This window comes from Spea bombifrons, chromosome 4 (assembly GCF_027358695.1).
Source record: "Spea bombifrons isolate aSpeBom1 chromosome 4, aSpeBom1.2.pri, whole genome shotgun sequence".
In the NCBI taxonomy this organism is placed as follows: Eukaryota; Metazoa; Chordata; class Amphibia; order Anura; family Pelobatidae; genus Spea; species Spea bombifrons.
In genome coordinates this window covers 36,012,496-36,025,870 of record NC_071090.1, presented here as the reverse complement: position 1 = coordinate 36,025,870, position 13,375 = coordinate 36,012,496, and the positions used below count along the sequence as shown (strand labels likewise).

At 42.6% G+C, this 13,375-nt stretch overlaps 2 protein-coding genes across 2 annotated transcripts; one reads left to right on the top strand and one right to left on the bottom strand.

The window, feature by feature from the left end:
• Nucleotides 1-56: 56 nt before the first annotated feature.
• PRELID1 (PRELI domain containing 1) lies at nucleotides 57-3,704 on the top strand. Its single transcript, XM_053461887.1, has 6 exons — nucleotides 57-202; nucleotides 1,244-1,481; nucleotides 2,058-2,283; nucleotides 2,392-2,505; nucleotides 2,776-2,854; nucleotides 3,335-3,704. The coding sequence occupies exons 2-6, from the start codon at nucleotides 1,390-1,392 to the stop codon at nucleotides 3,472-3,474; spliced, it is 651 nt and encodes a 216-aa protein (XP_053317862.1). The 5' UTR covers nucleotides 57-202; nucleotides 1,244-1,389; the 3' UTR covers nucleotides 3,475-3,704.
• Nucleotides 3,705-5,799: 2,095 nt separating this feature from the next.
• MXD3 (MAX dimerization protein 3) lies at nucleotides 5,800-12,734 on the bottom strand. The gene is made up of 6 exons (XM_053461889.1): nucleotides 12,043-12,734; nucleotides 10,765-10,861; nucleotides 10,142-10,171; nucleotides 8,268-8,382; nucleotides 7,521-7,695; nucleotides 5,800-7,293 (listed from the first exon to the last, which is right to left on the bottom strand). Exons 1-6 carry the CDS (start codon nucleotides 12,110-12,112, stop codon nucleotides 7,175-7,177), a joined length of 606 nt encoding a protein of 201 aa, XP_053317864.1. The 5' UTR covers nucleotides 12,113-12,734; the 3' UTR covers nucleotides 5,800-7,174.
• Nucleotides 12,735-13,375: the final 641 nt, after the last annotated feature.

The window sequence follows — 13,375 nt, the reverse complement described above, 5'->3', positions numbered from 1 at the left end:
CTTTTGCATACGGGTTCTGGCTCGCGCAGGCCGTTTCCCGTGCGACGTGCGACACTGAAGCCACTTGGACGTGATACAGGAAGCAGAAATTCAGCTCATCTCACGTGACTCTTGGTTGGGCCTCTGCCCTTCCGGAAGTTCGGGTAGTCCAGATGTACCCTCATGGCGGCTGAGAAAAGTTGAGAGTGACTTCATGAGACTGGTAAGGGGAGGCAAAGGCTTAGAAGAAGCTCACGCCGCGGCGGTTTTCATGGTCCTGAATCCCATTTAGGGCTAGTGGAGGTTACAGAAGCCATATGTCTGAAAGCCATCGCCACACCCCCGAGCTTTGAGGAGAGGGATTTACTAATCATTAGGAAGACACGCCAGGTATACTTTAAATGACTTTAAACACCTAAAAGCCTTTTGCTGGCGAGTACAAAGCATAAACTGCCTGCGGTTACCATATCGCATTATGACAAGGGCGCTGTCACGATACCCAAATAATCCACAAGGTCAGGCGTGTCCTCTTCACAGCTGCCTTCAGACATGATTTCTGACACTGTGACCGGATTCCTCCTCTGTCCAGGGTGCTGTTATGCATCATGCAGGGTTTAATGCACCTCATGCATATGATGGAAGGTGAATAAGACTCATTCATTGAAGATCAAAGCCTTAGTGCCAATAAACCAGAGTTTGTGACCGGTAGTATGACCTAAATAACACCTGGAACGACACTTTGACCTTAAACAGGTAGCGAAGGCTTTGTCAGATCTGGGCTTCCAGCTGTTATTTGAATGTAATGTCATTTGACAGATAAGCCTGCCTTGTTATTTAAAGTGCAACTGCTAGATAATGTCAATAATCCGTAGTTGATTTATATCCTGTTACAAAAGCCTGTAGGACAAACGGCGCCTTTTGATTCCCGTTCAGAAACCTAATTATCTCCTCCAAAACGTGCAAAAAATCATAATGGGGGCCTTTCCTCGGAGTAAAAAAAAATTTAAATTCTGTATATCTAGGTGGTTGGCAAATCTGAGTCGCCGCAACTCATGTGCTTGTGAGTACTACTTTGTACCATTTAATGATTTAAGAAGAATAAAGTTTCATTTTTTACTCTGAGGAAGGCTCCTGGTCTGTTTTTTTTTAAGATTTATTGGAGTACACAGAAAGTTAGACATTTGGGTTTTGGTTGGTCTTTAAATTCTGAAATGTTATCTATAGGGAGATATGTTACTATATCTTCTTTCATTTGCACGGGCAGTCCTACTCTGACGGGCAGGAACACTCCGGTATCGAGCTGGCTCCGGACGGTTAGCCTCGAGTCACTTCCGCAACCCTTCACTGCCCTCCACTGATGCTTTCCTCAGCTTGTCCTCCTTGACGGCGTAGCATATCTTCTTGGGAACAATGGTTAAGTACTTCCTTGGAGTAAATGTACTGAAGAGTTCATGGGACCAAGTTTTTGCTGCTTTTTGGCAGCGCTATCCAAACCCATACAGGTAAGAGAATACCGAAAATCTCCACCAATGTTTATTTGAATTTGTCTCATCAACAAAGGCTTTCCACCTAGTATAGTAAAAACAGTTACATATTCGTCAGTTGTATGTGTTCTAGCTATGTTATTACTGTCTACATCCAGAATATCACCAGACAGCTTCCGGGTTTGCAGATGGAGGTTTATTGGAGAAAAATATAATAGCACCAAAGTTTTTGTCAATATCAAAGCACTGTAGTTTAAGCATAGGCATTCTTTCAGCTGTAAAGGGACAGTTTAATATGCGTTCGTCCAAAATGAAAGAAGAAGAAAAATACAGCACTAAACTGACGTAGAAGTTGCAGTCCTGCTGCAGAAGCTTCCCTTCTCCTTTGTGGTTCGGCATTTCTTGCCATTGATTGGCTGCTTCAAAACCTAAACATACATTCCTATATAGTCTTTGTGGAATTGTTGGGAGGGACGAGACTCTCTATAATGATTAAAGCTTAATAAGATCCGCTGTGTTGGACCCGCCAAGCTGTTAAACCAATGTATTTTGCCATACAATTCACTTGCGTTTTTTTTCTTGCTTTTCATAAAGTAAACATGTCCTATCTGAAGACATTCTTTACCGAGAGGTGACACCTGACCACAAGCTGCTGACCAGGAAACTTTTGACCAAGACTAACCGGCTGCCGCGATGGGCAGAACGCTTCTTCCCAGCCAATGTGGCCCATGCTGTGTATGTCATAGAAGATTCTGTTATGGATCCCATCAACAAAACTCTGATCAGCTTTACCTGGAATATAAACCATGCAACAATCATGGTGAGTCAAACATAGAACACTCAGACAGAATGAAACTTCCAAGCTATGTCCTCATTCTCAAGCTAAAATGACAAACTCTAAATCTAAATGTTATTCCTGTGGTTACAGTCGGTGGAGGAGCGCTGCACTTACTGTGAAAATTCTGAAAACACCAACTGGACAGAGATCAAGAGAGAGGCCTGGGTATCCTCCAAAGTGCTGGGTTTTACCAGGCCTATCCAGGTAAGGAGAATTGCTTGCACAAGTGGAAAAGGTCAGCATATTGCATAACTTCACTATGCCTTATGAAGGTTTTATTCCCAGTTATAAGAGTTGAGCTGGCCGTCCCTGATGCTTAGGTAGTGAGAAAACAGCGAGGAAAAAGCAATTAAACATGTACATTCTTCTTGCTAAGGCATTGTTTATTCTCTATGTAATAATTTCTGACTTGGGAATGCAAGGGTTAACGCTCTTGGTGAAGCAAAGATATCTTAATGTAACTTTCTCTTGCAGGAGTTTGGTTTGGCACGGTTTAGAAGCAATGTGACCAAGGCACTGAAAGGCTTTGAATACATATTGGCGAAAATGCAAGGTTTGTAGGCACAAGTAATACGTTCTCATGTTGTGTATTAACTTCTCTCCCACTGCTGATGATAATTGTATTTAAGAGCAATGATTGTGTGCTTCTTGAATGAATTCAAAAGCCCAGAGTGCCTCCCTAAATCCATTCCTGGTAACGCGTTATGCCTGATATATAATGGTGTGAAGGTATTTTCTCTCCATTATAAAGGAGTTTGGAGCATTTGATAAATACCCAGATGGTCAACTGAAGGATATGGCTTTAATTCAGGAAAACAAACTTGTAGAGTAATAAGCATGTTGAGAACCTCTGTTTTAATGTATTTGTGTTGTAATGATCTACCAAAGCAGAAATAATGACTTTGTGGTGAGTCCCCCATCTCAGATCTCTTTTATCCATGTCCTGGACTATTAGTCCATTGCACTCGCATTCTTTTTTCGTTTCGTAGCCATTAATCGCTTCTATTTCAATTACTGTATGTGCCCCCTTTAGGTGATGCTCCTCCAAGGACCCTTGTGGAAACTGCGAAAGAGGCTACGGAAAAAGCAAAGGAGACAGCACTGGCAGCAAAGGAAAAAGCCAGAGACTTGGCCACTAAGGCAGCTACAAAGAAGAAGCAGCAGTATGTCTGAGGCTTTATGAACTAGATCAGCACATGCGCAACTGACGAGGCTGGCAGCGCTGCAGGGTTCATCCGTCACCTGAACCAAAGTGCTCTGTTCACTTTTTTTTTTTTTTTTTAAATCAACAGCTTTGTTATATCACGTGTAAAATTCAAATGAAACTTGAATGTGAACATAGCAAACAATACAAGTTACTATTTTCTAAACTTTAATTTATGATTAAAAAAATAAGTACCTTCTTTGCATGCCTTGAATTGAACTGAGGGATTGGGGTGGGGTCGTACTGTGTCTTGCTTTACTTTCCCAGTAATTGTGTGTGTGACTGAGTAATATCACACATACATTCCAACTAATTGTGCTATGTTTAAGCAAAAGCTGGCGTGTACCATGACGTTTGTGTACATGTGCAGCATGTCCTTTAAGGAAGGACTGTCCCGCATACCAAGAAACATGTCTGGGATGAGGTGCCAGAGCTCTCTTCCCTAAGATAGAAGGTACTTTATCGCCAGAGCACCGGCTATGTGCCTTGATAACTGGAGTCTCCTACTAAATATACCTAAATATACCTATACACAGAGACCTAAATGCTATAAACCATGTAGCAGTATGATGTCATACAGTCTCTGCGTGTGTGAGCCTTTGATTGGATGTAAGTCAATAACTGTACTGCTTAAATGTATGAGAAGCTATGCACAACATGGGAAGTGCATGCTCACACGTCAATTCCATGACCAGACTCACATACCATCCTGTTGATATGGGCAGAGGATTTTGCACAAAAAACGTGAAGGTCTACTTTCTGGCTCTCTTGGTGTCAAGGGGTGAACCGGAAGGCAGTTGTGCAAGTTTTCCGTGGTTTTTATAAGGAAGCTATTGGGCTTTGCACAGCGCAGGAGTGTATTAAACGGCACTGGGGAGTTTCCGTGTTGGGGGAGAAAGCACACAAGTTGTAGATGGCAAGTCTATTCAGAATCTGGTAAATGTTTTTTGTATTAACCCCTGTTTTCCTGAAGCATACACTATTGCCAGTGAGGTTTCTACCCTTGGAGCCGGCTTCCCCTGCATGATTTTTGTCCTAATTACAATAAAAGGTGCTGATGGAAAGAGGAATTGTGTGAGTCGAGGGAACCTGTAGCTGTCTAGGTCACCCAGCCTAACTGCGATGCACATGTTCTAATACTTGGTCTGTGTGCATCAAAGTATCAAATTCCTTTGTTTTTCAGCAGTTTCCATAATATATTGAAACATCACTTGCTGCAAACACCTATCCTCACTTGGACTGTAAGCTCCATGAGGCAGGGACCACCTCTCCTGATGTATTTGTATTTATCGTACCACAATCAAAAGGCCTGCAAGGCTGTTACTTATTATTCAACAGCACCTGTGCCTCCCCTTTGGTATAATGTAAACTTTGTAGCACTAAGTAAATTAAATTAATAAAAATAGATACATGTTCAAGGACAGGACTCTAAATATCTAGTCACACTTTTGTTTGTTTTTTAACTTATGTGGACTATTTTCCTCATTTGCATTTAGCAAATTATGGAAATCAAAATGTGATATACTGCTAAATAAATACAGGAAAAGTTATACAGAACTATAGGAAGAGGTAGTTCTAAATGACATCGTATTCTGTGTCCAAAAATTAAGACACAGGTGGAACTCACATGAGTTAAGAAAGTGACCCATCCTCTGAAGCGTTTCATACAAATTGGCTTTCAAGTTTAATTAAGAGTAGCAGTAACACAAATCATCTATTTCCAAATGTATCCAAGACTCCAAACAATACTGATGACACTTTCAAGCATGGGCGTTTAAAGAAACAGAGGCCTGCTTTACCAACAGCGACTCAAAAAAGCCAAGTGAAAGATCTGAGTACTAAAGAAAAGGGGAAACTAATGTAACAAAACTATTTGCTTTATTTCCCATTGCCTTTGTTTCTTTCAGCCATCGGCTACAAAGATCTTTGCTTCGTTTTTATTTAACTCGAGGAAAATCTTGATCTTTTGAAATGAAAATGAATCCTAATTTATATTTATTCATTTATTGTCTTTTGGGTCAAGGAATACCTATAAAGGGATAGGCAATTTGCTCAAAAAAGGTTATTTCTATTCACTGACCTCAATATCCATTAAGGATGACCGCTGCTGATCTGCCCAGTTAGCCAGGTTAATCCTAATATCTGACGTAACGTCTTATGTAAGGCCACTCGCCGGATCAGCTGCGCTAAGTCTATCACTTAATAGTGATAGACTAATAGTGATAGACTAGTGCCTGCTTTTAATGAATGACCTGCCGCAAATGTATTTTCTACGATAAAGATACACACAGACATTGTGAATGAACAAAACACATTTACTAAAATATAGATTACATATAAAAAGTTTGCCTCTACACCCAGAATACACATCCGTTTATACTGAATGTTTGCCGATTCCGGGAACGTGAGACTGCACCATCTTGCGTTGAAGAGTAAGTTCTTTTGCGTTGGTAGCTCGCTTAGTGATGTATTTCTATAAATACATTCTTAACACAACATCGGACATTGTCAAGCATTCTTGCGGAAGGCAAAGCCCAGTTGCAAGAAGTAGTTGTATTGCATATCACCACCCGCTGTACTATAGTCCAAAAAATGAGCTGGCTTTCCTCTCCAGCAAGTGCACAAACTGTCATTTCCTTAATATGGCCATTAAAAGCAGTGCTGTAGATAATAACCCTCCCAAGGGTAGGAAATATTTAATGCTATCTAAGCTACCTTGTGGGGCAGACCCCAGAATGTTTTCTGAATATCTTTCCGGTGGGAAACGCAGAAGAAAGGAAGAGAGAAGGAAAGTCCAATGACTTTTGTGTTGTTCTCATTCTTTAAGGTCCATGGAGAAAGACGTTTATCAGCGGCCTGTGTTTTTCAGGTCATACTGCTGGCTTCTTATAGCTACCAAGAGCTTTGTGCAACGGTAAATATTGCAGCTGTCGTAGTCTTCTAATAAGCAAGTGCTTCTAAACAACAGTCCCCTATGCAGCCAGTACATAGAAAACTGCCGTCAGGAACTTAAATATAAAGTTTACCTACTATATAAACGCAAAGTATACAATTTGTATGGAGTAAAAACTAAAGGTTGCTTGAAACAAGACCCTGCTTAAGTGCTGGTTTAGATCCCCAAATGATTAAGCTGCCTCCCCTTTCCCCATCAAAGCACCCTTAATGCACAAATCTAAGACCTCTCGCTAACTGGATTTGTTTATTTGGTGTATGGGTTTCTAGCCTGGCTATCCTAATATAATGGGTTTTGTGAACATTGTACAGTCTGAAATGCACGCACATGGAAGCCACAAACTTGGACTTCCTTGCAATGCAAACAGAAAATCTAATGTTCAGAACTAAGAAACATACCCCAGGCCATGCAAGTCGTTCCCATTCCTATAACCTATCATCTGGAACAGAAGGCGCAGGAGTCCTGTACTGGGTAAAGTGGATCCATCATTAGCGGATGGATTCTTGCAGACAAGGGAATTTTCGGGTAATGCAAAAATAATTACGGTGAAGTTTGAAAAGTATTGGCTGAGTGCAGAAAATACGACAACTGAGGACAGTAGAGACAACGCAAGGCCACGGTGAGTGCTGTCCGAACGTCGAGAAGCTCGGTCTTGGGAAAAGTTGGCCATAAAGCTGTCCTGTGCCGTTTTAAAAGTCTGTGCCCGACATCCACCGTCATAGCCAGGCATGAGCTGGAGTGGAGTAACTGTGTTCTGTGCCAGCACTGAACGAGACAAAGAGGTCGCCCTCATTACCGCTTACAATGATCCCCTCCACATCCACCTCCAAGTCCTCTGCAAAGGAGACAAAACGGGCACGTCAAACACTGCGTGATACGTTAGCGTCCAAACACCAAGCGCCCTCCTCCATCATACACAGGTAGTACTTGGCGACAATCAGGCAAAGGCACCACTCCAACACAACATCAGCGCCACAACGGCATCAACAGTCCCGTGTACCCCTAATCATCTGCCCAGTTCACCGAAACCAACAGCCTCACCCTAAAGCCGAGACTACCCACCCTGGTCAGAGTCCGAACGCTCAGACGACAATGCTGACGAATCCAGGCTGTCTGTCCGTAGTCGCTCAGTGCTGGTGGGGGGTAAAAGCTGTTTTAACCTCTGGCGAAGTTTCTGTTGTTCTACCTTCAATTTTTCCTTTAGTTTCTTTGCCATCAGTTCCTGGTCCTCTAATTTCTTCATGAAACAGCAAGGAAAGAACAAGACACAAAAAAAAGAAGTTCTTAACACATACACCTCTGCATACGCTCTATTAACCTGCCTTTACTGTCTGTGATTCCTAGGGAATAAAGGCCTTTGCAAGCTTTCCTTCAAGACATTTGTAAGATGTCATAGACAAATAACCTCTAGAACGCTCCAGAATACCACAGCAAACTCGAACCACGCTTCCACCAAAAATAACGAGAAGAGCGTTGCAGAATTGTTATAATAATTAGAATTGTTAAAATACTCCGAGGGTTACACGGTCACATCTGCCCATCACATTGCAGGTTATATACCGCCTGCCATTAGGATGCGTACTATATTCACTATAATGCTGGGCACGGTGTCCTAGCATTAGCAACTTGTGCTTCGATGTGAGTTGGCATGAAAGTAGAATATCTGTGATTTTTCCCTGCAATATGGCTCTTTATAACTAGGAGTGGTGAATTATCAGCTCTGAGACTTCATTGTACTATGTCGTGTGTTTGGGCATGTAGTTTTATTCCAGCTGAATGTTAGAGGTATTTGCTGATGGCGGCACTCACTTTGATGTGCTGTTTGGCTCGGTGCAGAAGGCTGAGTGTGGTGTGGCGAGAAGTGTCCATGCTCAGAGGGACCTGCTGCTTCAACTGCTCCAGACACCTCCGAAGCTGAGCCCTCCTACACAAAGAAAGAACCATTTTAATGGTAGCCACCATATATAGGAAGAATGGATGACAGAAACACAAATTAATGAATCTGAACATGAAAGAGAGTGCGGCTTTTTTCCTTAATTACTTTTAGATCACATCAATGTAGAAACAAATGAAACTGCGTTAGATATTCAGTGCCAACATATTCCACAGCGCTGTACAATTTCAATTTGGGGTGGTTAATAAATACGTATTCACACATACAGATACAATAGGAGTTGAAGAACCTGCCGGTGAACTTGCCATCTAGCCTTATAGCACATTCATACAAAGTTCCTGGCAAGAATGGAGAGCCTATGATAGCCCTGCTCGTGAGCTTGTGTTCTTCATGCATTCAGGATTCAACCCAACCCCAGTCCATTGGCACGCTAGCAACCAAGAGGTCCTAGTGCTAGAAAGGGGTCAAACAGCTCTGAACAGTGTTACACGTACCGTCAGGGCACTGGAAACTAATTTATTGGGCTTAAAAGGAATAGTGCAGGGGTGTCCAAGCTGCGGCCCTCCAGCTGCTGAAGGACTACATCTCCCATAATGCTCTTTCAGCTAAGGGGCTGGCTAAGGAGTATGGGAGATGTAGTCCTGCAGCAGCTGGAGGGCCGCAGGTTGGACACCCCTGGAATAGTGTATGACATTTATGTAGTGCTATAGTACTTGGCAAAACGCACGTCGGTGAGGGGAAGGAGATATCCTGCTAGGATTTACCAATGTCCCAAACACCGCTTTGGACTGTTAGGTGGTAGCTGATTTCCAGAATGCTGGAACGGCCCCATACATAAAATACTATATGTTTTCAGGCAGGAACATGCTAATGGTACACTTATATAATTAATCACATCTCCCAGGAAATCAGCCTTCATTTCACTGATTAGACTTAGAGTTTGTCCCTTTGCTTTAAACACTTTACTTAAAAGTCAAGTTTTAGAATGTTCTCAGTACTTCTATTGGTCATGGTTCAGGATTGTATTCCTTTCTCCCAAGTACCAGGTAGTGTGGCATCCTTAGCGTTCACGTTTATTTAGGTCTCCGGGGTTCAAGAACAAAAGTAATACTAGCAGCAACAAATTAACGAGGGATTCCCCTTTTCATTGCGTGGGACAGCATACTGTCCCTGTAAAGAAGAACGCTTTTTAAAGCACTACAGATCCACATAGCTGGGGGCAGATTACCCCTACATGTTTTCAAGGGAGAGACTGCAAAAGTATTAAGGGGCCGCACAGCTATAATAAGCATTAAAGTGTATATGATGGCCGAAGTGTCCCTTTAAGGGCTATCGAGAAGCACAGACTATAGGCTAGAGCCCAGTAAGCCAGCATTGTAATAAACAGACCCTTTGTTGCATTGTATCCCCCCAATGCCAGGCAAAACACTCACAGGCAGACGCATAGCTATGTCCGACTATATACGATTTTTTTATGCTATAGCATTCTTTCACGCTTTTTATAAATAACCGAGTTTCTTGGAAAATAATGCAATGTGCAAGAAAGTCTTTATGTCTCGACATTCTAACAATCGGAGGGGTTTCTGTCACTACAGCACGTCACCTGGGTGAGATGCGCATAGAGCACATCCCTGCGCACGTGTTATTCAGGTTATAAGAACATAGACACTGCGGGAGAACAGTGATGTCATACAGTGACATTTACATGATGTAAGAACTAGAAGAGCAAATATAAAAACACTACATGGAAGGGAATCCATGTAATCGATCTAGGGCACCATCCACTCACCTGTGTTTCTCTAGCTCGTTATGGACAGACCTGCAAAAAAAAAAAATAGGAAAACATCAATTAGTTTTAAGAAATAGTGTGCGAATAGCCCCATCACACCTGATCCCGTATCCCTTGTGCCAGCATGCACCAAATACGTCTTTTCACAGGAATTAATCGATGGCAACCGATCATTAAAGGATGCAAAGCTTGTTCTTATTGATATGAGCGCTGCTAGCATGGAGGTTTTTTTTTTGTTTCTTCTGACATTTGTGAATTAAGAGTTGTGGCTTGAAACTTTTCGCCCATAACGACTGATTCAACCAAGGTTTTGTTACAGGCCCCTAGAGACCAATACGTAATTAATGCCAGATACAATCACGCTAATTTTTGTTATTACAGTCTCCCGTGGCTTGGAACTCAGGTTAAGTGTACAAAATATATATATATATTTGGAGGGATATACTGGGAACGTGGAGGACATCACCAGGCTTTCCATGAGCTTCCATCTATACACCTCAACCTGCATCCTGAAGAACTGTCCCTCAAAATTACAAATATTTTGTTCTAATAGAAACTAGTGGAGAATAATTTGTAGAATACACATGTATTAAATATAATCTGACGGTTTATGGCCCCCTTACCTGACACTGTCTGGACTACTGTTGGTCCTTTGACGTTTCCTTCGCCCAGGTGTAGCTGTATCACAGGGAAGGACAGACGCATATCCGTGTTCTGCTTCTAAAAGGAAGGCAACGTTCATTATTATGTTAGAAACGAGCACATACTTCAACTTCAGCGAGCAGCTAAAACCGTACTAACTTCCACCAATAAAATATTATAAGTAGACAAAATTGTGCTATTCTTATTTTACAAGACTTTTAGGTTTTTGCATTAAATGCTCAGACAGGTGTATATGAGTTATCTTATTATGCTGCCTTGTGGATAACAGCAGAATGGCCCAGTCTCAATCACCCAGTCTGACCCTGCGACTAATACAAATCTAGGCAGGGACGGACTTCATTAACGTTGCCATAAAGGATCAGCTTGGTGTGGGAAAGGGGTCCAACATATCACAATGGCAGCCAGCAGATAGAGGATGTTTATTGGAGGAAATTATAAGTTTTGTGACAATGCTAAAAATATACAAAAGCCCTGAAATACTGGGACATCTGTAAAGACTTGCTAGATGTGAGAAACCTCTGAAAATGTACTTTTAAAAATGATACTTAATAACTATAATATATGCAATATTAAAATAAATTTTTACACTGAATGTACACATTTTAATAAGAATTGAACTAAAACAGGAACTCGTGAACAGTAAGGCAAACAAGAAGACAGAAAAACAAAGGCAGACGAAGGAAGAAGCTTAGAAAGGGAAGAGCGAACATCCAGTATTCACCAGGAAGAGGACAATTACAATGAAGGAATGTGACATTGTAGGTGGGGCGAGACTGTAGACAGGACAGTGATCAAGGAGGAGAATGAAGGGCTATGATAGTAAACAAAGAGCTAGAAACATCTGGATAGTCCTAAGAAACTAGAAGACCAGACGAGCCACCGAAGAACCAGCTTTGGGTAAACACACTGTGTGTTGTGGGGAGGAATGAGGAGCAGGAGTAAATAATGCAGATTCCATGGTGTGGAAGAGAAGCTACAGAAACAGGAGGTGTCCAGAAATCACCACAGTTGACTGGTTAAAAATGGTGGTGGGGAGTATTTTGGTTAGAGACACCAGAGGAAATATTCAGGTAGTGGGTGGAGAAGCTTGTAGGCAATCACATGGGGCAGGGTGTTGTGATGAAGGGACGCTGAGAAGGGTACAAACCACAAGTTTAGGGGACATGAGGATCTGTAATGGCTGAATGATGTCTCTGGACACCCAAGGGGGGGGCGGAGATATTTCATGACATCCTCACCTCTCTCTTTTCTATCCACATACTCTGCTGCTTGTAACAGGACCTGGATGTTGCTGTGGAGCAGGTCCATGTCTGAGGCCAGGGTAACCGATTTTCACCACTGGATCTTGAAGATCTGCTTCCTCGTCTTCTTTTCTTCTCCGAAGCTGGGCCAGCGGCTTATGTCTGGATCTCTTCCCGGCGTGAGATCTCGCAGGGTTGTTGGCGTGGCCTCGTCAGCTTGTTATTGTTGTGGTGGTTGGTTGACTGGCTGATGATGATGATGATCTTGTTCCTCTTGGCGGAGAGCTTCCTGGTTCGGGCACCTAAACTCACAGGACCTCGGTAAGTGCTGGATCAATGTCAGTGCTTAGGCCCAATCGGTATCAGATCTCGGGGCCGGTACTTGTTTGCTATACAATGAACCTGCCACCAGCCGACAGCTACTGCCAGATAGCAGGACACGCCCCTACTGCTGGTCACGCCCCCTCACCGCCAAACACGCCCCGTGTTACACATAAACCCTGCTGCTCGGATAAGAACTCCCATTGGGGTCAACCTCCTGCTTGGTCTCGGTAACTAACGTGCGGTCACTGTGCCTGAGAAGCCGTATATGTGGAGACACGGGGAATCCGGCCCAAGCGACCCGTTACCATGGAGCTTCCTGAAACGGGTGGAGTCACCAGGGGGCAGTTGTGGATTGGTTACCGAGGGGAGTGGGCGTAACGGCGTCGTGCAACGTCATACCCGATGGCAACAGATTCAGGCGGGAACCCAAAGGGCATTCAAATTTCAAAAGCACAAATATTCTCCATTTCAGTGAAAAAAAAACACGGCACAGCAGTAAAATCTGCCTGCCATTGTCTTATTTACTTTAGTGTTACATTCGGCGCAGGGAGTAAGCAAATGTCACGTGAACGATGTTTCTTGGAAAAAGATAATACAATAGCTAATTAGCAAAACAAAAGCTTTTATGGATGGTATATCTTTTGGCCCTTTATTTTGATGTATCTAGTATATAAGGTAAATGGGTTTAGCCATATTAAACCAGTAGACACGATATAAAAAAAAAAAACAGAGTATGATACTTTTTTCAGTATTCCCTCTTTAAATGTTGTGGAAACCTATACCAGAAGAGTTGAGGCTATGAAAGCCAGGGGAGGGGGCAACTCCATAATACTACTCATGGTTTTAGAATGGGCCTCCCAGCAAGGTCATATAGGCGTCCAAGCACAGAAACAGGTGGAGATTATGATGTAAAGCTTGAGAACTGATCTTACCACTAAACATTTTTTTAACGAATGGGGTGACAGGACCGCTGTAGGTAGTGTATTCTATATCTAGGGAAGGGCTT